This window comes from Neovison vison, chromosome 7 (assembly GCF_020171115.1).
Source record: "Neovison vison isolate M4711 chromosome 7, ASM_NN_V1, whole genome shotgun sequence".
Lineage (NCBI taxonomy): Eukaryota > Metazoa > Chordata > Mammalia > Carnivora > Mustelidae > Neogale > Neogale vison.
In genome coordinates this window covers 40,757,597-40,782,030 of record NC_058097.1, presented here as the reverse complement: position 1 = coordinate 40,782,030, position 24,434 = coordinate 40,757,597, and the positions used below count along the sequence as shown (strand labels likewise).

At 56.8% G+C, this 24,434-nt stretch overlaps 1 protein-coding gene across 1 annotated transcript in view; it reads left to right on the top strand.

Annotated features, from left to right (window-relative positions):
- The window catches only part of PEPD (peptidase D), a 107,869-nt gene that overhangs the window by 222 nt on the left and 83,213 nt on the right, over positions 1 to 24,434 (top strand). Inside the window, exons 2-5 of the mRNA XM_044256278.1 lie at positions 6,012 to 6,195; positions 8,411 to 8,538; positions 16,800 to 16,863; positions 23,037 to 23,084. Of these exons, the coding sequence (XP_044112213.1) occupies positions 6,012 to 6,195; positions 8,411 to 8,538; positions 16,800 to 16,863; positions 23,037 to 23,084 (424 nt within the window). The remainder of the gene's footprint in view (positions 1 to 6,011; positions 6,196 to 8,410; positions 8,539 to 16,799; positions 16,864 to 23,036; positions 23,085 to 24,434) is intronic.

The following is a 24,434-nucleotide window of genomic DNA, read 5'->3' as shown; positions in this document are numbered from 1 at the left end:
CCGGGCGGCTGACCGCGCGCTCCAAGTCAGGGGCAGCTGAGCTCCCCTCTCCGCTGCCCGGTGGTCCTCGGGGCCATCCTGGCGCTCAGGCCCCACCGGCGCGCGTGGCCGAGGTGGGGGCTCGGACCTGCAGGCGCGTTCACGGCCACGCCCCTCAGATGGGCAGACCGCGTTGCTGGTTGCCGGGGAAGGAGCGCTCCCCGGAGGAGGCGGTTTCTGAGAAGGGCTCGGAATCCCTTCCCCAGCGGGGCACTTCCCCACTTCCTTCAGGGCCCAAACATCACCTCAGAGAAGCCTTCCCTCTGTACTTGTCCTACATTTTGTAGTCCTTACCACCATCTGATAAACTATATAGTGCTGTTATTTTACTTGTTTCTTGTCTTCTCATTTGGGATGTAAGGTCAGGGTCTTTCTCTCGTTCATTCCTGGGCCTCACTGGTAAGTGCCTTGCACACAGTAGGCGCTTCCAGAGTCCTGCTGCATGAAAGAATGGGTGAATAGTTTGGTGGCAGGAAGTGTGGACAGATGGGTTCACCGAAGCGTTGGGGAAAGTGCCCTGGAGGAGGGAACATCTGAGCAAAGAGTGAGTGACAAAGGTTGAGAGTTAAGACTGTGCTGGGGATGGGGGAAAGTGGGGTGCATTCTTGTGCTGGAGGGTGTGGTGTTCCAGTTGACTTATCCAGACTTTGTCCTGAGGGGCTGAAGCCATCCATGGGTTTTAATCTAATCAGGCGTGCTCTTTGGACAGTTGCTTCCCTGGGTTGTGTGTGAGTTCAAGGGGAGGCCCAGTGATGGGTATGACTTATGGGCATGGTGGTGCTGGGGGCTAGGAGGGGAAGTGGTAGAGAGGGGGCACTGCCCCAGATGCCAGGCTGGGGACTGGGATTAGAATGGTGGAACCAGTGGGCCGACTGCATTTCTCTTTTGGGGAGGTGGGGAGAATGGAGACAGAACAGGGTTGAGAGAGCTTAGGACATAGAGATCAAACCTTTAGCGGGCACCTGCTGTATTTCGGGATCAGTACTGGGCCTACCCTTAGGTGCTCACAGGCCACTGGGGCAGATGCACACACGGCGCATGCCGTCCACCTGTCTGCCTCTGGTCTTGGTGTGCTCCATGGAAGGGCATGGATCCTGAGCTCAGGGGAGAGTGTGGGTAGACTTCAATTCCTGGATGACATGTGTGCCAGTCCTTGGGTGCCCCTCAGGCAGAGAGAGAGAGAAAGACAGCCATATGGAGTCAGGACCAAGCCTGGAAAGGGGCAGAGAGAGCAAGAGGTATAGGCCAGTGCCCAGATAAAGGTCTGTTGTCTTTATATCTGGGCCAGCCAGGTGATCACAGAGAGTTCCAGGGGCTTCATTTGGGTTCAGGGCTTCATACTGGCCTCCTGCTCTCCTGAAGGCACAGAGGAGCCAGGCTCCTTGTTTGGATTGGGGTGAGCCTGGACCTGGCCAATCCTGGAAGGACAATTCTTCCAGCAAAGTTGATCCTCTGGGGCCAAAGGGGGAGGCAAGAGGAGGAGACACAGAGTGACAGAATTCTTGGAGAGGTACACTACACTATTGGAGATGTGGATGGCGAGGGGGACAGAATTCTGCGTAGGATGAAGAAACTCTTTTATTTATTTATTTTTTTCTAACTGAATGGCTCCCAGGGAACTGCTCCACAGAGGGCCTTTGCCAACAAGGAAATGCAGGTGAACTGCCCTGGGTATGAACCCGTTGGGTCATAGGTCATGATAAAGTCAGCGTTTTTTGGGAGAGAAAGTAACGTGAGGAGTCAAGTTCAGGATCAGAGCCTGTCCCCACCCTGATGAGAACCTTGCGCTCCTGGGGAGGAGGTGTCAGGCTGACCCTGGTGGATGGGTAAGGGTGGGTCTGTTAGAGTCAGACTGGCCGCTGAGTGCCCCTTTGCCCTCTCTGGCCCCTTTCCAGGCTTGGTCCTGACTCCATATGGCTGTCTTTCTCTCTGTCTCTGTGTGTGCTTAGCGCCCCCGCTGCCCCGACCCTTCCAGCCAGAGTGAGTGGGTTGCCCTTGCTGATAGTCAGCTAGTGGGTTTGATACCTGGCCCAACCCGGAGGCTGGGGGTGAGGAAGCAGGAGGTGCTCGGCTGGCCTTTCTTGCTGGGAGTTTAGCAGTGGGGCCCCCTCTAGAAGTGGCATCACATTCCGGGCAGGGACCTCGTCCTTGTCTGTGCCATGGACCCCTTGTGTATGGGGGAGGCCTGGGCCCCTGTCTCAACATGATGCTTTTAAATGCATAAAAGAAAACATGGAGGATTACAAGGAAAACCGATTGTATTAAAATAGTTCTCAAAATGTTAGTAAATTTACAGTATTGTGATAGATGTTATTAACCCATTAAGTTATAAAAGCAGCAGGCCTAATAACCACCTTAGTTTTGAAGCAGTGGTGAACAAGGGTGACATTTTGAGCTACTGTGACATCAGTAACGTGATAGGAAAATGCCTGTGATTGTTCTTGGTGACAGGTTCATACATTGTTGATACAGTGAATCGGGAAATGCATATTGGGATGAAGGTTCGAGCCCATAAAAATAACCATTTTTTCCCATCCAAGTAGATGGAATCCCTCAGTTCTATGTGTGAATCCCCATGGGCCTTGGGTACGAGCCCTGCATGTGGCCATAGGAGAGGAGGGGGTGCTCAGCCCTGGTTTTGGGGGGACAGGAAAGGATTGCAGGGGCAGCAACATCACACTTTGCCTGAGGCCAGCCCCTCTCCTGGTCACCAGCTGCTGCCTGGGCCCTGGCGGTTTGTAGGGCTGGGCTGGCTTTGGGGTGGGATGGGGGGCTGGAACTTGAGCTCTGGGTCTCCCTGGTGCCCAGAGCCAGTCTGCCAGCCCCTGCTGTCTTTCTCGGCCATTGCCTTATTTATGCTGGCACTTGGGGATGACCTGGCTTTTGCCTTCTACATTCTGGATGTCGGCGAGCCTAGTGGAAAGCAGGTGGAGATGTTTTATTGGTGCTGCTTCTGCTGAGCTTGCAGGAAGTCACTTGCACTGGCTCTGGGCCCAATCTTTTCTCACAGGATTGGCTTACACCAGGAGAAATCAAAGGGTGCATCTCTATGAACCTTGATTCTGGGGGTGACCTGCCATAAGGAGTGACTGCAGCTCATCGGCCTGCCTGCCCTGCTCTTCTGTGTTGTGGCTGAGCCCACGGGGGCCTGGGCAGTAGGGCAGATTTTCTTCATGGTAGCGGCTGTCGCTCTCAGAGAGGATTCTTAGCAAGTTTCCTGTTTTGATCTGGGCTGCTTGGCCCGTGGGCCAGAATGTCACAGTCCAGGTGCCCTGAGACATGGAGGCCTCTCAGAAGGTTCTGGACAAGTGGAAGCCCAGCCCTTGTGAGAGCCCTCCTGGTGGGGGCATGGTGGCAGGCCAGGAGAGCTGGTGTCTGGTGTGTTTAAGGAGAGAGGGCCAGGGAGAGGGGCGAGGAGTGGTGGGGGGCGAGGTGGGCAGGGCTGGGGTGGGTGCGGGCTGGAATCGGGCCCTTGCAGCCGGTTGTGCTACGGAGTCTGCAGGCGTCTCGCAGCTTTGGCCAGAGCCACCTGCTGTGGTGCCTTGGCAACAGCCCCTCCACCCCTGGGGAGTGTGCGGTGACAAGGTTCTCCCCGGGCCACCCGCTCCACGGACTTTGCTGAGTGAGGGGAAAGCCGCGGGGATGCTGGGGGCTGCACTTTCGGTTCCTGCGTACACGGCCAGCTGGGACGCAGGCATGTTTATGAGCTGCCACCTCTGCCCTTTGATCTTTGGGGCTGAGCGCAGCAGAAAAGGGGCCCAGCCCCAAGGAAGTGCTGGCCCCTGTCCAGCCTCTCTGGGAGGGTGAGTGGCAGCCCATGTCCAGGGACCCGGGCGTTCTGGTCCCACAGATGTACGTGGGGTGTGCGTGAGCCGTCCACCCTTTCTGGCCAGGCTGGGCCCCAGGGTTCGGCTTCCTGCTGCACTGGAGCTGATGTGGCAGTTTCTGGTCAGCACAGCTGTGTGGGTGACCCCACATTGTGACAGTTGTCCACTCAGCAAGTATTTATCCAGTACATGCCGTGTGCCGAGCAGAGTGCTAGGCACCGGGGCAGCAGTGACCAGAGCAGAACCAGATCTGTGTCCGTGGGCCTGACAGTCTTGTGTGCGGAGGCAGCCCCTGCAGTGAGCCCCAGCGAACACAGGCTGTGTCTACACAGGTGTTTGTGTCACTTCGGCCAGGGACCTGCCAGAGCCTCACTTGAAGGGGTGATGAGAGTTTACCGCAGGGTCAGTTTACAGTGCTGCAGGCAGGTTCAGGGGACCTCGGAGAGAAGAGGCAGCAAGCTGGCCAGGAACCAGTGAAGGCGGTGCTGGGAGAAGGGAGGCCTGGGAGCTGTGGCCCTGACGGGTGGGTCCGCCAGCTGTCAGGTTCCAGGTTCCACCAGGGAGGGAGCAAGGAATGGATTCCCTGTCGTCCCTCCACCCTCTGGTATCCTGTCCTGCTTCCCAGTGGCTAAATCACCTGGAGCCTTATTGAAGTGCTGGGGGGCCTGACCGGAGAGCCCGGGGCCTGCTTGACAGGAGGTGAGGTCCCTGCCCTCCTAAGGTTACATTTTCCCTGGGGGAACCAGGAGCAGGTAATAAATGACGTTACGCAGTACTGTGTGCTCTAGAGCGGAGTGAAGGGAACAGGGGATAAGGTTGGGACAGAGTACTGGTAAGTGTCTGGGGAGAGCGGCCATTTCTGCAGAGACGTAGATAAAGAGCTGGGATGCCCCTGCAGGCAAAGGTTAGATCCCCTCAGTGCCTGGTAGCTGTCTTCCAAGTGCACTTGACAGCTGAGGGCAGCAGGCAGGGGAGGGTCTGCACAGATCTGCATTGTAATGGATCCTTCTGGGTGGGTACAGAAGAGGTTGTCGGGGGAAGCTAGGACCAAAGAGATCCTGGAGAGTTCCCTGTGATTGTCCAGGCCAGAGATGGGGGTCCCCAGCTGGAGGAGGCGCTCAGGAGGGAGGGAGCCTGGGCATGGTTGGGGGCTGTGGAAAGAGTGGTCCCCAGGGTCCTGGGTGCCCAGAGGCTGGGTCAGGAGTGGGAAGCCAGTGTGGATGGGGAGTGTGGGGGTCACTGGGGCCTGGCAGGGGCTCAAGTGCGGGAAGGGGTGGGCCGAAGCCCAAGGTGGCGATTGAGGAGAGCGTGGGCTGCTGGGGCACCAGAATGTCAGGCTTGAGCGACTCTGCAGAGATTACTTCCTTCAAAGGGGAGTGGGAAATCAACTGCTGGAAGTGTGTGGCAGTCAAGGAAAGCATTTTTGTTTATTATGAGGGTGAGGTTCCTTGTCCGTTGGAGGTGAGGAGTGATCCTAGAAGGGAACCGTGATGCTGGAGCGACCTGGGAATAGACATGGGATGCAGGGTGCGGAAGCAGGCAGGCCTTGGGGGGTGGGTGCCTGGAGGGTAAGCTGTTTCTTGGCGTAAAAGAGAGTGGGGTGGGGAGAGATGCCCACCTGCTCTCCGGTGACATCTGTCCTCCAGGACGGCACTCCTAGGGCTGCCACTGCCTGGTCCATCTCACCATGGTCCCCTTAGCAGAGACTCACTTCAGGTCCTGATAGTAGGTGTCCTGTCCTGGGCTGCCGGGTCTGAGAAAAGACAGCATCATGTACGCACGAGGGCAGGGATCCCATGTTGTCTGGGCCAGATCACAGATCACAGATCCTTCTTGCATGGATGTAAGCTCCTTGAGACCATTGCAGGCTTTCCCTCCAGGGCCCTCACCTGCCCACTGGTGAAGCAGAAGCAGCTTTCCATCATCCCCACTCTGGGTCCAGGGCTTGGGGACAGTTGAGGAGAGCGGGGTCTACGAGGCCCTGGCAGCCCAGGGAGGGGCTATTTCTGGGCCAAGCAGGTTGAGCTTGGGTGAGGGGGTCCCCCAGCAGGCTTGGCCCTCCGGTCACCTCAGGCTGCAGGCGGTGGATGGGCTCGGTGGCGCTGACAGGAGCCCATGTGGCGACTTGTGCTTATGTCTTTGCAGACCCTCGTTCTGGCTGGGGAATGAGACCCTGAAGGTGCCCCTGGCGCTCTTCGCCCTGAACAGGCAACGCCTGTGTGAGCGGCTGCGCAAGAACCCGGCTGTGCAGGCCGGCGCTGTCGTGCTGCTGCAGGGCGGGGAGGACACCCAGCGCTACTGCACTGACACGGGCATCCTCTTCCGCCAGGTGAGCCTGCCTTCCTGCCTTCCTGCCTTCCTGCCCCTTCAGCTGCGCCCCAGGCCTCTGGTGGTCTGTCCACCCTCCCCCAGCATCGGACCTGGTGGGCCTTGGGAAGCTTTACCTGCAAGGGGACTCTGGAGAGGCTCTCAGAGGGTGGGCCAAGGCCTGGCACCTAGGGAGCCCTGACTCTGGAGGGGTAGAGCCCTCCTAGCTGTGGATGGGGGAGGAGCTGATGCCAGCCAGTCTCAGCTCTTAGTCAGAATACAGAAAAATGACATTCCTGGTGGAGCAAGCAGGCAGGAAGTCTTCACGGAAGAGGCGGTATTTGGAATGGGCTCTGAAGGCCAGGGTGAATTCTCACGAGTGCGTTTGAGAGTGGGTGTTGCAGGCTTGGGGGGTGGTGGCCACAGGAGTGAGTGGTAAAGGGGTGGGCTGGGCAGAGGTGCAGATGGGAAGGCCTGACTTCCTGGGGCCAGATTCTGCCTGCAGCAGGGAAGACACGGGCCACAGCAGACCGGGAGGAGACATGGGAATGGGGTGCTGGGCAGGAGTGGGAGGCCCTCACACTCATCCCAGCTTGGCCATTGTTGACTCTGTGACCCTTCCTGGGCTTCAGTGTCCTTGCCCGGGAAGTAGACTAGGGATGCCTTTTTTTTTTAAAGATTTTATTTATTTATTTGACAGGGAGAAATCACAAGTAGATGGAGAGGCAGGCAGAGAGAGAGAGGGAAGCAGGCTCCCTGCTGAGCAGAGAGCCCGATGCGGGACTCGATCCCAGGACCCTGAGATCATGACCTGAGCCGAAGGCAGCGGCTTAACCCACTGAGCCACCCAGCCTTGAGGTTCTGGAACCCTGTGTGGTAGAGGGTAGCTTAGCTGCTAGAAGCCAGCCCAGATGTGGTGGCCTTGGCTGAGAATCGTAGGCATCACTCAGTTTCCAGGAGCAGGAGCAAGGACCCTCAACAGAGGAACTCACCCAGAAAACCAGAGAGGCCCTGAGCTGGCTCCACTCTCATTGATCCCAGCTCTGCTCCCACTTTACAGATGGTGAAACCGAGCCTCGGAGAGGAGCCGGCATTGCCAGAGGGGGAGCCGGCATTATTTAGAATCCCATCTCTGGACTCTAAGGATAGGGCTCTGCTCCCCGCCATGCCCAGAGCTGGTGGGGTTCCACCCTGGGAATTCTGTATCCTCCTTGGGGGCAGCAGAGCCTCGGGGACATGGCATCCAGGCCAGGAGGAGGCAGGGAAATGTGAAGGGGACCCAACTGTGGAGGGGCAGCAAGATGTGGCCTCCGCAGAGGGCTGTGTTGTCATTCCCCCCAACGCCCCTGCCCGCCATAGGACACAAACGGGCTGTCAGCTGCTGAGAGCGATTGCAGTGAATTTTGCCGAAAGTGGCTCCCCCTGGAAAGTTTCCCTATGCCACATTCTTGCAGCTGCAAGCCTATAGTCCCCTGGTTTCTAGAGACGTGGAGGTCTCAGTAAGTCTTTTCTGACTAGTCTTGATGCTTCCCAAAGTTTACGTATTCTGTGGTTTAAAAAGCGATCTCCTAAATTCAGCCCTTGGCTGCCTTACTGCTGTTATGCAAGGTTAATTTTAGAAGAGATCCTCCTCCGCTTCATACCTTTATAAGATTATTTGAGCTTAGTGTTTATTGCTAAACACTGAAGTCATCAGCTGCCCCAGGGGTGGGAGAAGGAAGGAAGAAGTTCTAAATGGAAGAATCCATTTCCGTGCAGATGTCTGGCCTGGGTGTCTAAGTCAAGGTGGCATCTTGCCTACCTTCAGGCATGGGGGCAGCAGAGACGCTCAGGTAGGGCTGTGCCGGGCCTGTAGTTCGCATGGGCACCCGCGTCCTAGTGTGCCCTGGGGTGCCCATCCAGGGGCCTAAGGGGTGTGGGCAGAGAGGGGGTTGTGGGTGGGGCTTGGGCACACGCATGGACGGGGCATCCTTAGAGGAGGCTCAGAGCAGGGTAAGAGGAGCCAGCCAGGCTGCCCCACGCCACATCCTGGAAGGGGTTGATGGACAGCCCACTGCTGGCATGGGGTGGGGGAGGCAGAGTGCACAGGTGGGGAATAGATGAGGCTGGGAGGCAGGCTTTGAGAGCTAGGGGGCCTGAGCTGACTCGGATGCTTGCTCTGACACCCAGTCTCTCTCCTTGTGCCTCATGTTTTTGTCCTGCTGACCTAATAACCAAGGTCCTTGTTCCCATCACAGGAGTCTTTCTTTCACTGGGCATTCGGCGTCACCGATCCAGGCTGCTACGGCACGATCAATGTCGGCACTGGGAAGTCGACCCTGTTTGTGCCCAGGCTTCCTGCCAGCTATGCCACCTGGATGGGAAAGTAAGGAGCAATCCGGTCCTGTAACTGGGCCTGCTGACCATTGAGAGTGGGGTGGGGGGGGGAGGGGCATGGCTTGTGGAGGCAAGGAGGGAAGGAGTAGGGGTAGGTGGGGCCATGTCCGTGGTGGGGTCCATTGACAGCCTGCTCAGGGGCAGAGCGTCAGAGCCGCAGCCACATGGTCATGTTTGTGTGGGGTACTGTTTGTTAATCTTGAAATTTTGGATTCACAGCTTTGTCAAAATGCCAGAGGCTTTGGTCCCAGTGGGCCATCCCTCCTGCGTGGCATCAGTGGCAGGTGGCCCCACCTTGGCTGTCATGGGGTTTGGCTTGGGTCAGAGAGGGCAGCCTGGGACCCTCCTCCAAGGCCCATCTCTCATGGGGCATTGCTGGATGCCTGCTGTGTGCCTGTTTCTGGCTCTGTCTCAGGAGGTCCTGCCTCATTCAGCTCACCTGTGAGATAGGACAGTGGCTCTAGGATTGTGCTGTGGGAGGAGTGTGGCATGGGGGGCCCAGGATGTGCTTGGAGGCATCCTCCCCATGGTCCACCGCACCTGCCAGCTCCAGGGCTCTTGGCCGTGTCTGCCCCTCATGGGAGCCATCCTGCCTGCTGCAATGTGCCTAGGCAGAAGCCATACTTAACCATGGCTGCTTGAGGCCTTTGGGATCCTGCTAAATGTTCCTCACCTCCAGCGTGTCATTTCCACCTGGAGAATGATTCTTCCAGGCTAATGTCTAAATTGCAGCCCTTGCTGCCTGGTGTCCCTCATCCCCCCTTACCAGGGCCTGTGGCTACTATAGGGACCTGTTCCGTGCAGAGGGCCAGACTAGGGCCTCCCCCCCATCCCTTGAGTGCACACTCCAGAGCCCCCTTTGTTGGCCTGAGAGGTACCTCTTCTGTCGTCTTGGGGCAAGGGGTTCAGGCTCACAAGATGATAACAGTTCTGCTTTGAGGCCTTCCGGCCATGGGCCATTGGCTTCACTGTGAAGACAGCTTGAAGCAGAACTGACAGCAGAAGAGAAATGGGCCGTACTTCCCCTGGGTGTGTTTTCCTGTTTGGCCCTGGGGAAGGAGGGTGGGAATTGGGCATGCCCGACCCAGCTGGACCCCATTGGAGGGCATGGCTGGACACCTAGGTTTTGGCCTTCTCAGAGGCCCTGGGGCAGGTGGACGAAACAGGTCCCTGCTGTAATGAGCAGGTCCCCACAGCCTCCATGCCTGTGTGAGGGGGAACACTGGAAGGTTGTGCTGCCTTCTTCCTGAGGGACGGGGCGGTGTGTTGGACAAGGTGAGCCCAGTGAGAGCCCCCAGAGGCTCCACACCACCCAGCCCTGGGTAAGGGTAAGAAGTGGGGTGCAGAATGGGAGGCTGGTCACCGCAGGTGTCTGCTCTGTCCTCTTGCCCTCCCTGCCCACTTTACCGTGGAGTCTTTTACCTGCAGAGACACTGGCCTCAGGCTTGGCCCTGGCAGGCCCTCCTCAGTGCATTTTTCTAGGACTCCTCCTCCTGCAGGCCTGAAGATATGGGTGCTTATACAGTGGTTTCATCCCCCCCAGCTCTTGCCCCCCGTCCTGTGGTAGCCCTGACGGTCAGCCTTTATCATCTTCCTGGTTGAATCCTTATGACTTCCCTGCTTTAAAGAGGTACAGGTTCAGGATGGTGGCATGGCCTGTGCAGGTCGCGTGGGTCAGTCTTGCTGGAGGCTGGCTGGCTGGTGGGGCATGGCCTCTTCCCAGAGCAACTCTTGTCACTGTTGGGGCCTCTGGTTCCTTATCTGTAGGACAGTGACAAGGCTGCTTGTGAGGCACCACCGGGGATGTCGTCATAGTGATGGGCACTGCAGGGATGGCTCACTCTGTGACACTGAAAGTTGGTGGTAAAGACGCCAGGGACAGGCAGCTTGTAATGTCCAAAAATGGCCCTAGCGACAGTTGTGGCCATTCCCGATGGAGAGGTAGATTCCCCAACCCCCGCTGCTCCCCCTGGATTGGGACTTGGTGACTGCCTTGATGCATGAATGTGGCAGGGTCATCCTGTGGCTAGAACCCTGATTCTTTTTTTTGTTTGTTTGTTTTTATTTATTTATTTGACCGAGAGAGAGAGAGATCATAAGTAGGCAGAGAAGCAGGTATGGGGTTGGGGGAAACAGGCCCCCTGCTGAGCAGACTTAGGTGGGGCTTGATCCCAGGACCCTGAGATCATGACCTGAGCTGAAGGCAGAGGCTTAATTCATTGAGCCACCCAGGCGCCCCTAGACCCCTGATTCTTGCTCATGGGACACCTGTCCCTGAACCCAGCTGCCATACTGTGAGGAAGCCCACACCTGCCCATGTAGGGGGACCTCGTGGATGGGAGCAGGGGCCCAGCTGACAGCCAGACCACCCACCAGAGTGGGTGACTCCAAGCCCCAGCCTTTGATTCCTCTTGCTGAGGTCCCAGACCTCATAGAGCAGAAATAAGCTGTCCTCTCTGGGCTCTGTCCCAAGTCCGGACCTTTGGAGTCCTTGAACATGAAGAATGTCAGTATGGTTTGCCCCAAAACCCTGGTAACTGTTACAGCTGTGATGAGGAGTTTCCTGGTGAGAGTATAGGTCTGGTCTCCGTAAGAGAATTCTTCCAGAACCCTTCCTGCGCACTAGGTGATCATAGAGCTGTGGTCTCTGCCCTGCTTGCTAGTGGCACGTTCCAGAAATAGCTGGGGCTCCAGAGCATGGGCAGCACCCGTGGTTTTGACCTGGCTGCCCTCTGAGCTGCCCCGTGGCCCTGTCTGCTGGCTCTGAGGGTGCCAGTCCTGCGGGCAGAGGGGCTCCACAGTGAGTTGTGGGATGGGTAGGGGGCTAGGGGAGGGTCTGAGCAGGGCCTTGCTGGACTTTCTATCTGCAGATGGTGTGGGGAGGCTCCAAGCGCATCTCCCCTTCTGTCTGCTGCTTTGTCTTGTGTCAGGTCGGGAGTGCCTGTCCTGGAGAGTGGACGTCCTCCAGGGCTGTGGGCGGAGAGGCCTTTCCCTGCCTTGGGGACTCCACCATCCAGTGGGAAAATCTGAGCAAATCTCACCATGTTTCCCCACAGCCACCATCTGGGGAGCCAAATGGCACTTGACTGGAGTGTTTAAAACCCAGGACCTGATTGGTCAGGGAACAGCTGTTAGCAGTTGGCTCTTCCGAAGCGCAATCCTCAGTAATACAGGAATACTATTCTGTGCTTTGATGGTGGCTGGTTTTCAGGGCCGCTCTTACAAGTTTTCCTCTAGGGGCACCTGGGCGGCTCAGTTGAGCATCTGACTCCTGGTTTCGGCTCAGGTCATGATCTCAGGGTGATAAGATGGAGCCCTTCGTCACGCTCTGTGCTGAGTGGGCAATCTGCTTGAGTTCTCTCTCTCTGTCCCCCTTCCCCTGCTTGTGCGCGCGCACACACACACACACACACACACACAAACACACACACTCTCTCTCTCAAATAAATAAATAAATCTCCACCAAAAAAAGTTCTCCTTTAGTCTGGCCCTGCTTTTGCTGAGCCAGCTGATTGTGTAGGTGCGGACCTAAAGGCTCACGTGACCTTTGAGTGTAGAGAAGGGTTTGCAGTGTGGGTCTCCCCTTTGGAGAGTGCTGGGCAGGCCAGAATGAGCAGGTTGGTCCCTTCCGGCTGCACAGCAGAGAGCTGGACCCTGGCCTCCTGCAGACCTGGCTCCCCACTGTGGCCACCTGGGCAGACCTTACCCTTCCTCTGCTCCGGTGTGTCCTTCTCCTGGTCCCCGTGTCCCGAGCCTTTAGGAGAGAAGACTCGGTTACAGAGGGGCAGTGACGAAGGGGTTGGTTGTCTGGGGCTGGAGTTGGGGAGCTGCCAGGTCTGATTGCGTGTGGCTGTTCCCAGACATTCTCGTGATCAATAGGGCTGGGGAGCAAGGCTGGTGGGATTATCTGGCCTTTGCAATCAAAACCCACCAGACTGAACATTTGACCTTCAGCTCCTCAGCTTCCTTTTGAGTCTCTATCTGATGGCTTTTGAAAATCCATCTGGCAGATACCGCAGTCCAAAGTCGTCCGGGGAAACAGCACTCCCATCACTAGATCTGCCACTTCCTGCGTAAAGGGCAGGCCTCTGTTGTCAGGGCAGCGGACGCTGGGGGGCCTGTTCCTCACCCGGGGCCTTTTTTGGGGCAGGAGTATGGTAGCTCCTAATTTGTTTTCATTTGGAATCTTTGCTTGCAAAAGTCTGGTGCCTTTGGATGTGAGTGTTGCCCGTCATTTTTTGTTAGAATCAGGCTCAGCTGATGGCAGCTTTGGCTGCTGGGGAGCCTGGGCTCCTGGGAGTGGGCAGGGAATTGTCTCTGAGTCTCAGTACGGGGCGGCTTCAGAGCCCATAGAGGGTGAGTGAATTTGCGCCAAGTTGGGGGACCCTCTTAGAACCTTTGCATCTTGACTATGTTCTGCCCTTGTCCCTGACTGAGACTGTGGGCTCAAAATGTGAGATGGGATGCCTGATATGGTGGGCTTTGCCGGGAGGAGCGTGCTTATCCTAATGAGGGCACTGCCCAGGAGTGAGTTTCTCCGGGGCTGAGGCCCTGAGCTGGTGTGTGTGTGTGTATGTGTGTGTGTGCACCTGCGTGTGCACCCGCATGCACGCCGGGTGTAGTGTGGGTACATGTATGGTATGTGTGTGTTGGGGATAGGGTGTGCACGTGGCGTGGGGTGTGTATGTAGAGTGGGTACGTGAGGTGCAGAGTGGAATGCGGTGCTGTGTATGGTCTGGCACGCGGTGTGCACGTGTGCATGTGTCCAGGTACCCCAGACCAGGCTGCCTCAGCTGCCCTGTGGCCTCGCCCCAGCTCCCTCTGTCTGCAGGGAGGGCTGACCGGACGCTAAGGAAGGGGCAGGCCTTCCTGAGGAGGGCCGAGGGAGTCCCTTTGGGTCCTCCTGCTGGAGGTTCTGGAGGATCGTGGCCTCCCTAGCGGGGCAGGTGCCGGCGTCCTCAGCCCTGCTCCGGGGGCTCTGGCTCTGCTGACCACAGGCCTCCTTCCTCTGGCCTCCTGAGCCCTGGTGCTCCCCCCGCCCTATGCCCCCTCCCTCATGGGCGTGGTCGTCAGGGTCAGTCACCTGCATTGCTTTGGAAAGATCTGTGTTGCTCTGACCAGGGCCTCGGTTCCTGAAGTGGTTGCCGACCTCTGTTCTAGAGAGAGCGCGGCGTTGTGCCGGGAGCGGAATGAGAGGCAGTGGCGCTGTGTGCAGCTGAAGGTGGACTCTGGCTGCTGGAAATTGATGGTGACTGCTGTAATTTGGTCCTCTTATTTATTCATTAACCGCACACAGGTGGGCAGCTGGCTGGCAGGACCTGTGCTTGGCAATTTCATATTCTCGAGGGCTCTATGGAGTGCGTACCACACGCATTCCTTTAATGTCTCCTTCCCACAGGAGGCCCGGCACAGGGGCTGCTACTCACTGTGTCGACCCTGACCCTGAGTTCCGGGAAAGACCTCCTCTAAGTCATGCTGGGCCCAGCTGCTCATGGCAAAGGCATAGACACCTTTGAGTGGGGCGCTCTCTCCGCTCTCCTGACAGAGCTGTCTCTTCCCTTCAAAGGGAGGATTTTTGATCTGGGGCAGGCTTCCCCTCTGACCTGCTCTTCCCTGGTCCAGTGGCTTTGTCTGGGTCTCCCGTATGGTGGGATCTGGCATGAGCTCCCCTGCTGGACCCCAGACTCCACGCGGGGCGGGGTACAGGCCCTCCACGTGGTTGCCACCAGCCTGGCTCTTGGTGGGTCTCTCTGTGTCCTGTGACCTCTCCTGCTGGTTCTGTAGGCTCTCGTGGGCGTGTCGCCCCTTCCTTGGATCAACCCTGCCAGATCATGGCTGCTGAGCCGCCGGTGGCTGGCTTAGCCCTTCAGGTGATGTTTAAATTATTTTTACTATAATTAGCCCCCAAACATGAAAAATAAGCAGTATTCAAACTGAATTATCTGTGCCCTTAAGGAAAGAATGGCACGCAGAGTGCCAGAAAAGGTGCTCGCAGCTCTTCAGATCGTATCTGTCAAGCAGTCATTCTGTTGAGAACCAGGCCTGTGGTAGTTGGGTGGCTTTGGCCCTCGTGGCCCAGCAGGTGCTCTGGACTGTGTCCATCAATCTCTTTGAGGAGGGCACAGGGCACGTGGCGGGGCTGGCACCCGCCCTCGCTTCCTCCCAGATAATCCGGGTGGCAGCAGCAGGCGCTCCTGTGATTTGGCTGGCGCTGGCTGCTTCTTAGCTCCTGTGGCAAGTGCATGGTTTGTGGCTGGCAGGCCAGGGGTGGACAGGTGTGCGCGCAGCCCCAGGGCCACCCGCAGGTCACAGCCACCTCGCGTTGGCCTCCCCTTTACCCCTCCTCCTCCCATCTCCTCTGGTGCCACATTGTGAAGACCTCAGGCTGAGTACACGGAGATGTTCCTGGGTCTCAAGTCTAGGTCTGTGAGACTCAAGTCTAGGCTCACCGAGACTCCTAGGCAGGGCGGGTAGGCACACGTGCCCTGGGGTGGTGGCTGAGATGTCGTCCCCCCACCCCCGGTAGGAAGCATCCCTCGTAAGCAGGTCCTTGGCACATCTCAAATCTTCTGGGAGTTTGCTGTGGACGCCTGTCACAGCTGTGAGTGATGATGGGATGAGGGGCCAGAGGAGGATTGGGAACCCGCTGGGGATGCAGGGCGCCTGTCCTGGAGCTGGGGTCGCAGTCGAGGGTGGACATGGCGAGGACGCTGATGGTCCCGCCTCACCCTCTGGCACTTGCCTTTGTGCGTGGCGGAGAGTGTCACCATTTAGTGACCGAGGGTTAGTGAGCTGTCCATGCTAGATGGAGAACCAGGGCCTCCGGCATCCAGGTGAGGGGCTTATCATCCCGCTGATGTGATAGCTACTCCAGGCCATGCTAATGGCCGTGCCAGACTTCGACTGTTTAACTTTTGAGTCCTGTCTCAGACGTGGAAGCCAATGTGACTGCCTTGTGCAAATGTAATTAGCAGCAAGAGCTTGACCCCCAGTGTCAGTTTCAGAGAAGACAAAGGGGCGCTTGCTGCGTGGGGCTGTGATCTCCCTGCTGGTCCCCAAGGCCTGTGCATCTGTGCCCTGGTCCATGCTGCCTTCTTCACCATGAACTGTCTGGTGCATGCTTGAGTGGACAGGGGGTGGTGCAGGGCTCAGAGAGGGCAGAGGGCTTTTCTTTCCTGGCCAGTGATGCTAGTCACTGGTGTCTCAGAGGCACAGGGAGCTTGCTCTCGGAGGTGGTCCTCTCCAAGTCTGGAAGTATGCTCCCTCCCCTGTCCCCTCTGGGCCACCCCAGGCACCCTGTCCTTGGCACCCTCACCCCCCTGTCATCTGCTCACCCTTGAGAGTCCAGGAAGCACAGGCTGAAAACCATCTGCTGTTTTCCCCTGAGGCCTCTTTCGGATCTAACACTTGGTGACTAGAATACCATGTGATCACAGGCAGGCTGGGGGCATATCCCCCCGTGCTGATGGGGTGCCCAGGCGTGGGATGGCGCAGGATGGCATGTGTGCGTCATTAGACTTGGCTAGAGACACCCTCCCCTTGTGTGGCTAGTGCTCCACCTCGGGTGAGCTCTGTCACCAGCAGTGACATCAACTCAGCCACTGACCAGGAGTCTGGGGGGTGGGGTGGTGCTTGCTGGCCTGCAACTGTGACCCTGACTGTGACCGGGAGCCCTTTGGGAGGGGGCCCAGCTTCCTCCTCCCTTTGTCTCTGTCTTCTCATGGCTGATTTTTCAGGGATGATGAGTAAGCTTGAATGTTTCTCATCACAGTGAGTAATACTGATATTGACTTCTTTAAAATGTTAATTTTAAAACTTTCCTCTAAAGAGGCTCCATGGGAGAGCTCCCAGGCGGCAGCTTATTTCATGCCCCAAAGGGTAAACTGGCTGGCAGCCCGGTGGGCTCTCATCAGCGGTGGAGGGGGAGGTGTGGTCTGCAGATGCTGTGGGTGGCCAGGGTCACGGGCTCTGAGGACAGGCAGAGGTCAGCTGGAGGAGGTCAGGTGGCCAGGGTCACGGGCTCCGAGGATGGGCCAAAGTCAGCTGGGGGAGGTCAGGGGAGGCAGGTGTGGTTCAGCGTTCACTCTGTGGCCCAGTGCCCTTTGCTTCCGAGTCTGTGTTGGGCCCACCTGGTCAGTGCCGGGACAGGGATGGGCCCAGGGCTTTAGGGTCTGGGCATGGGGGTGGGATGGCAGCCTATGCCGAGTGTGTCAAACCCTGACCCTGGTGTTCCTTGTGCTTTCCTTTGAGGATCCACTCCAAGGAATACTTCAAGGAGAAGTATGCTGTCGATGACGTCCAGTATACAGATGAGGTCAGTAGCAGCCAACTCCTCTCTGAGCCACTGAGGCCTCCCTCACCCCTCAGCACGCTGGCACCCCCTTCCTCCCACTGCCATAGCCCCTGGCTGAAGTTGCCACCTGGCTGCCAGCCACCTCAGCAGCGCCCTCGTTTGGATAGCGTGGGCAGGACTGTGAACCTCAGACTTCCCTGAAGAGCGCCCCCCGCCCCAACCCTTTGCCTGGCCAGTGTCCCTCACTCAGTGGCTGGAGGCCTCTGGTACCTGGGTTGTGACTGCTTAGCTTCCCAGAGGGAGGACAGCTTTCATCTCAGCGCCTCCCCCAACACCCAACCCCCCCACCCCCCACCCCTCCGCTCAGCCTGGGCCTTCGTGTATTGGGGAGTTCCCCTCCCTAGCCCTTGCTGGCTACAGATGCCACCACCAGAAAGGCCCCAGACTTTGAGAGGCCTGTGGGGTGGGGTGCAGTTGGAGGGCGCCTGGCTTTAATCTGTTTCCCAGCATGGATGCCCAGCAGTGTCATGTGACCTGGGTAGCTGAATGACTGTCCTTATAGGACTTTGCCCCTGCCCCAGCCCTTGACGTCCACGGCTGATGGGACAGGGCAGGGGCAGAGGGGAGGGCACAGCTATGTGCCCCTATGGTCTCCTCGGGGGACCAAGGCCCCCAACGCTGCTCCATCCCTGGGTGTTGTTAAAACGCCCATGCCATGTGCAGGTCAGTGCTGGGTAGAACATAAGCACCGAAAGGTCAGTGCCTACTGCTGCCTGCCACTCGAGCCCCACCCCCAACCTGGCAGGATCTGCTGGGTGGGAGTTGGGGCCCTCCCATGCCACATTTCCCCAGCCAGGTCCAGATCGCACGTGGGCATACCTAAGAGCTGGGGGTCTGTGTCGAAGCAGCTGAGGAGCCCGCCAGCTAGAGACCAAGCAGCTGCCCCTTCCCCTGGGTAGGATGAGGCTGTGTTGGGGAATGACGACACCGGTGAGAGGCAGGTTCGCAGGGATCCTAACTGGGCTCACAGAGTAGTATGGGAAGCAGTGTGACTCAGCCCTGGGGCAGGGGTCCGGTGCAGTCTGCTCGGGGGCGTCTGGCCCTAGGCAGACCTGCATTAGTACTTTCCCACACAGAGACACCGTCCTGCTCCGGTTCTGCTGCCCTAGAATGCCGTGCCCACCCCTCTCGCTGTGCTCTGAGGCCTGTGCCAGCCCGCTGCACCCCCTGCTGACTCTGGTCCACACTGGCGCCCCTCCCACCCCGGCTCTTAGAACCTGCGGGGGACATGCTGGATGCTGGCTGTGTTCTGCTCTGTACTTTGCCTTTTTCTGCTTTATATTTGTCTTTAAGGCCCTTCCCCCAGACGTTACTGTCACATCCTGCCTGCCGGGTTCCAGGGGTGTGTGGGTGTCAGAGCTGAACTCAGCAGCCAGGACACGGTGTGTGGCAAAGGTGACTAGCAGGGCAGTGCCTGGTGAGGAGGGCCTTGGGGAAGGAGTGTGGTTCGCATCCACAAGGCCTCGGTCACCTGTGTCTACAGTACATGCTGCCTGGTTGGGTTTTAGAGAGGGGGCTTTTGATGGATCTTTCTTTTCTGTCCTGGAATTCCAGTACCGAGTTACTGGGGGTGACTCACAGCATTTAAAGCATCCGTTGATACACATGTGACCTGCTGTATTGATCTCTTTGGGTACAGGATCTCAAATAGTCTGAACATTTATTTGCATGCCCCGATGAGATCATTTGCCTTTTACCTGTATCTCGAAGTACTAGGAGTGCGTACTAGGTACTAGGGAGCAGTGACCTGCTCCATCCTTCATTCTGATTTTGTTCTTGACCCTCTCCTTTGGCAGGTGTATCCCTCCTGCCTCTGTAAACTGTGTGTTAACATTATTGTCCTTGGGGACCTTGACCTTCCCAGAAACTTGGATGGGGCAGCCCGGATCTCAGCCCACCAAGTCAGAGCGTCTCTGTGCTGCAGCCTCCCCAGCTACCGTTGCTTTCATGTCTGAGGGAGCCTCAGCTCCATTCTTCCTGTGATTTCTGGGGAGAAGTGGGGAGAGCTGGCCTCCAGATGCAGGGACATGGGTCTGGAGCATTGGGACGGGAAAACCTGTGGCGATCGTGTGGAATCATAGCCCCACGGAGTGGGAGTGGCTACTCTGAGTCTGTATTTACGAAGCAGAATCTGAAACAAAGACTTCAGAGGAGTTAGGAGGACAGGCTCTTGGGTCCAGGAGCTATCTGCTGTGTCCCATTGTCATCACTGTCAGGGTTCATCAGTTCTGTCCTGTTACTGCTCTGGTTCTTACTGGAGACAGGGGCTCACTGTTGACAGCTTTACTCTGGGGTGGCCCCTGCAGCTTCCAGTAACATCGAGACAGATCTTATCCCTTGCACCCCGTCCCTTGGTGGGTCTACAGCTTGCAGAGGAAGAGGCCAAGGCCAAGGTGATGGGCTTCACCTACAGCCCCCTAGCTGGGGCACAGTAGAGTTACGGGACAACCCCGGGACCTTTGGACCCCAGAGGGCCTCCACTTGGGCATTTGTCCTATCAGACATAGGGGATGACCGAGGCTCCCGAGAGTCTTTGGTTTTCTGTGGTTTGAAATGGAGCCTGACACTAAACCTGCTGTGGGGAGACACCTGTGCTGGGAGGCCTTTGAGATGCCTGGGGCCTGCTCCTTCATGAAAGCCCTTGCATCGGGAAAGGGCTCCCCAGGCCAGTTCTATGGTGCCGGCCCCCAGCTGATGTCAGGCAGCCTCGGCCATCTGTGGCAAATCACAGCTGGGAAGCCCTTCACACCTGTCTTTCCTGAAAGAAGGCAGGAAGGCCCACACCCCAGGCCACAGCTGGTCACTCGCTGTCGTGTACGAAATGCAGGTGTCTGCTAGAGCGGCTGTCATCCCCAGAGATGGCCCTGCTTCTAATCATTGAGAAGGCAGAGCAAACGAAGGTCCCCCCAAGAAAGGGGAGCTCTGGAGGGCCTCAGGAGGTGCTTCAAGGCATTTCACGCGGGTGCAGCACCAGGGCTGGTATTCATGACTCAAGGGGAGCTGGCTGGCAGGGGGGCCCGTTGTGCACTTGGGAGCTTTTCTGACATTTACATTTGAGAAGCAAGTTCAGATTTCTAGACGCATTGCCAGCCACCAAGTTGCACCCTTGTTTCAGACGGCCATGAAAAACAGTTCATTTTTTAAAAAGATTGTTTTATTCACTTTGGAGAGAGAGAGAGAGTGTGTGTGCAATAGGGAGAGAGTGCCTTAAGCAGACTCCATGCCGAGTGTGGACCCTAACGTGGGATTCGGAGTCATGACCCTGAGATCATGACCCGAGCTGAAACCAGGAGTCGGATGCTTAACCGCCTGCCGCAGCCAGGCTTTCCAGCACAGTTCACAAGCTTGGGTGCCTGCGGGGTAAAGCCCGGCTCCCTCGAGCAGCGCGGGCTTTCTTGGCAGCACTGGTTACGGACTGCCCTGCCCGCTTCTCTGGCGCATCACTCCTGAAGGGTAGCCTGCAGGCCTGGCTGGGGCCCCGAGCGTGAGGGGGCCTGCGGGGTCCGTGGGCAGCCTCGGATCATCCCTAGGGGAGGGTCCCTGTGCACAAGCCTCTGATCAGTTCTGCCTGTGCCATCTCCCTCAACCTGCCAGAGAGGCATGGCTGTCCAGGACACTGATGCTAGCCGCGGGATGCAGCACAGCCGGGGCATTAAACAGCACTGGTCTGTGAGAGCTCATGGGTCCCCAGTGGCCACCACTCTGAGGACACTTGGTCCAGTGTTGACAGAGCTGGGCTGTCCTTTGTGCTAGAGCTGCATTTTGAGTGGCTGATGCACAGGCACAGCCCCGTCTCCTTTTTCTCTGAGGCTGCTGAGAGCGTAATGCTGGTGGGTCTCTGTGCAGGAGGGCAGAACGAGCTGCCGGATGGGCAGAGGTGTTTCAGCCACAGAGGTAACCAGGGCCCACGCAGGCAGTCGTGGTCAGTCAGACGCCGTGCTGCCGGAGCCTGCGGATGCCCAGCCTGCCCGCTGTGTCAGCTCTTTGGCCGGCCGTGCATCCGGCGGCCTGCTTTCTCCGTCATTCCTAACTAGCGTGTCCCCGGCCAGCGCTGAGAGAAAGACCATCAGACCACACGTTTGGGATCTGGCCCTCCTCTGTGTCCCTGGCTGCCTACTCACTGCCGTCGTTGACAGAGCCGTTCTGTGCCCATGAATGGAGACCCTTCATGTCGACGTGACAACACACCCAGAGGCCCGACACGCAGGGCTTTTATTCCTTCTAATGAGCCCCCCCCCCTCCAGGAGGGCCTTCGGGAGTGGCAGGGATTCAGCTGAGCTGTTGATGTGTGCAGCACAGAGGCTGGGATCGGGGGTGGGGTTGGGGGTCTGCAGTGCCAGAGTTAGAGAGGAGGGTCCGGGGAGACGGGGCCTTGTGCATCACTGGGGGAGGGCACTTGGCGCATATCTGGAGAATTGTCTGGCCACCAGCATCAAAAACCTCAAGGAAGCATATGGCTTTCCACCCAGAGGTGTCACTGAGTCTCTCTCTTTTTTTTTAAGGAAATACATTTTTAAAGGGATTTGTGTTAAGGAAATAGACTTGTCCAGAAGAGTGTTCATCAAGGCATCACTTTTGCTAGATAATTGTTGGAAATTATTAAAGTGTCCAGCAGAGGCATGAATGAATGAACTGTGCCGTGTCCACGAAGAGAGCCATACAGCCGTACATTCAGCTCTGGCTTCTGCTCATTTGTAACCGTGAACCTGGGCAAATGATTGAACCTGTCTGTTTTCTCATTTGTGAAATCCGGACATGAGTAACCCCAGTTTCCCGGGTGGTTAGATGAGATGATGCCTGGAGTGACCACAGCCATGATCGGCGGCTCGCTGGGCATTTCCCCTCCCCGGCCGGTAGTGACTGGTAAAAATCACGCGGTTAGAGAATACTTCATCTCAGGAAGCAAGTGAAGTGTGTAACTTCATAGGATCCAGATGTCATTACAGATCTCTGTTTTCATGTGCAGAGATAAAAAGTCTCTGGGGAGGAGATTGTAGGTGTATTTTACCATCTTTCAGTTTTCAGTATATTCCGGGTTTTCTCTGGGAGCCTCTCAGTATTAAAAAACATGTATATACATATGTCAAAACTTATCAAAATGTGCACTTTCAATATGTGCATTGTAGAGCATGTCAGTGATAGCTCAGGAAAGCTGTTAAAACAACAAACAACAAATCCTTCTCACGCTCGCCTGTGTCAGGGCTCAAATGAGTTTTGGGTGGGAACGGGGGGCTCAGCTACAGTAGGGGCCTCGGTAACCAAGCTGTAGGGCAGACTGCGGCATGGGGGGCCTGGAGAGGAAGAAAGTGCTCCCACCAGGGTGCTTGGCGCTGTCGGGTACAAATGTCACAGCTAAAGCAGTGTGGTGGGCACTTTGCCAAGGGAATAGGGCAGGCGATGAGGGAGTGAAGAACCTGTCTGGGATACAGAGGGCCTCACTGGTTGATGAGCAGGGAGGAGGCATTCCAGGCAGGGGTCAGAGCCCTAGCAGAGGCACGGAGAGACGAGGTTGCATGGCACACTCATTCATGGGGCTTGGATAGGAAGCAGCCAGAATGCAGGGATGCAAGGCCCGAGTGGGTCAAGGTGGAGCAGGGTTGGAGAGTGGGGATGCTGGATTGGGGACAGAGGGTGGGATCAGGGGAAGCTTCCTCCATGCAGTCTAGGAGTTGCATGGGGGTGCAGGGAGGAAGGTGTCTGCCCTGGGGACAGAACGCTGTTGGGATTGGTGCCTGAGATGTAGTAGGAACAGGTCTTTCAGGAGGGAGCGGATGAAAAAAAAAAAAAAAGGAGGGAGCAGATGGACAGAGGTGCTGGCCTCCCGGCAGGGGTGGGGGTCGGTTGGGCGGGCCTGGCGGTATGAAGCCTGGGATGTGTGTGGGGCCCAGAGGCATGTGGGAAGCTGTGCCCGATGTAGGTGTCTCTCCCTGTCTACCACTTGAAAGCCATGTGGCGTTCAGAAGTCCTCTAGCATCCGCAAGCCTCCGTCTTCTCATCTGCCACAATATCACTGCCTGTTTTTACAACCAGCTCCGTAAACATGAGCTGCCATCATTAAGCCATGGTGGCGTTGTCACCTCTATCAGATGTCTTTGCGGTTGTTCTAAGGTGGAATTTTCTTTCTGACCTTTCAGATCGCCAGCGTCCTGACGTCACAGAACCCCTCTGTCCTCCTCACTTTGGTAAGTGGCCAGTGTCCAGGGACTGGCGCCATGGGGAAGGGTTTTAGAGAGCTGCCTGCCCCTGTAGAGGATTGGAAAACAGGAGGAATGGTCATCAGTAACAGGTGGTGACACGTCATTCAGAGCGGCTGAATACAACCGGGACCACGTCCTCCATCCTCCAGTGTCCCTGGGATGGGCCAGGTCCTGCCAGAAGACACCTTGCCTACTACAGAGGTTAAGACGCAGCTGGAGGGTGTATTTGTGTCAGGCTGAGTTGTGGAGTTTGTGGATAAGGATGTCAGTATGCTTCCACCGCCTGTCTTTTCCATTGTTAATAGAATTTTTTTTTTAAAGATTTTATTTATTTATTTGACAGAGATCACAAGTAGGCAGAGAGAGAGAGAGAGAGAGAGAGAAGGAAGCAGGCTCCCAGAGAGAGAGAGAGAGAGAGAAGGAAGCAGGCTCCCTGCTAAACAGAGAGCCTGATGCCAGGATGTGGGGCTCGATCCCAGGACCTTGGGATCATGACCTGAGCTGAAGGCAGAGGCTTTAACCCACTGAGCCACCCAGGCACCCCTGTTAGTAGGATTTTAAAAGACACACCATGGTGTGCGTCCACGAGGTTGTTGTCGGGCATCAGATTTAGAATTTAGACCGAGGGTCTGCCATGGCCTGGGGTTGGGTTGGGGTGCACGGGGGGCCCTTGGTGACTTACATAGGGCTGTGGGGGTCCTCAGGCTGTGAAATGGCTCAGAGAAGAAGCCTGCTTTCTTGCACTTTCTCGACCTTGGGGAGTTTCAAATGTGGAACGTGTACAACCGTTCTTCCTCCCAGAGTGACCCTTCCCTCGTTCATCAATTCTTTTTCAGAAATAGTTCTTCTTGGTTCATTTATTTATTTATTTATTAATTAATTAATTAATTTTTTTTAAAGCACTTCACACGCTGTCTCTTTTCCGCTCTGCTGTTTTGATGGCCGAGCAGGAAGATTACGTGAGATGATTGTGGTCGGAGACGGACCGGTGTGTTTTCTTTAGGGAGCATTACTCAATGTTGGCCTGTCGTTCTTGAGGAGGAAGGGCAGTTTAGAATGCCTTGCCTCTCCGGGGATGACCTGCTTTTCTCTGAGTCCCCTTTTGTCTCCTCTCCTGTCTGAGTTCCACTGGGGGTCTCCTCCCAGTCAGGGAAAGGACAGGGAGGTACCATAGCTCCGTGGTGTCACTGAGAAGTGCCCATCACGTCAGAGTTGGGTCCTTCCTCCGTCTCCGGGAGGGCTGGGTTTGACCGAGCTTTTTGGGTCCTGTCAGTGGGGAGTGTGTGCACACTCGTGTGCATTGAGGGAGATGGAGCCAGCCTGGAAGAGTAGATG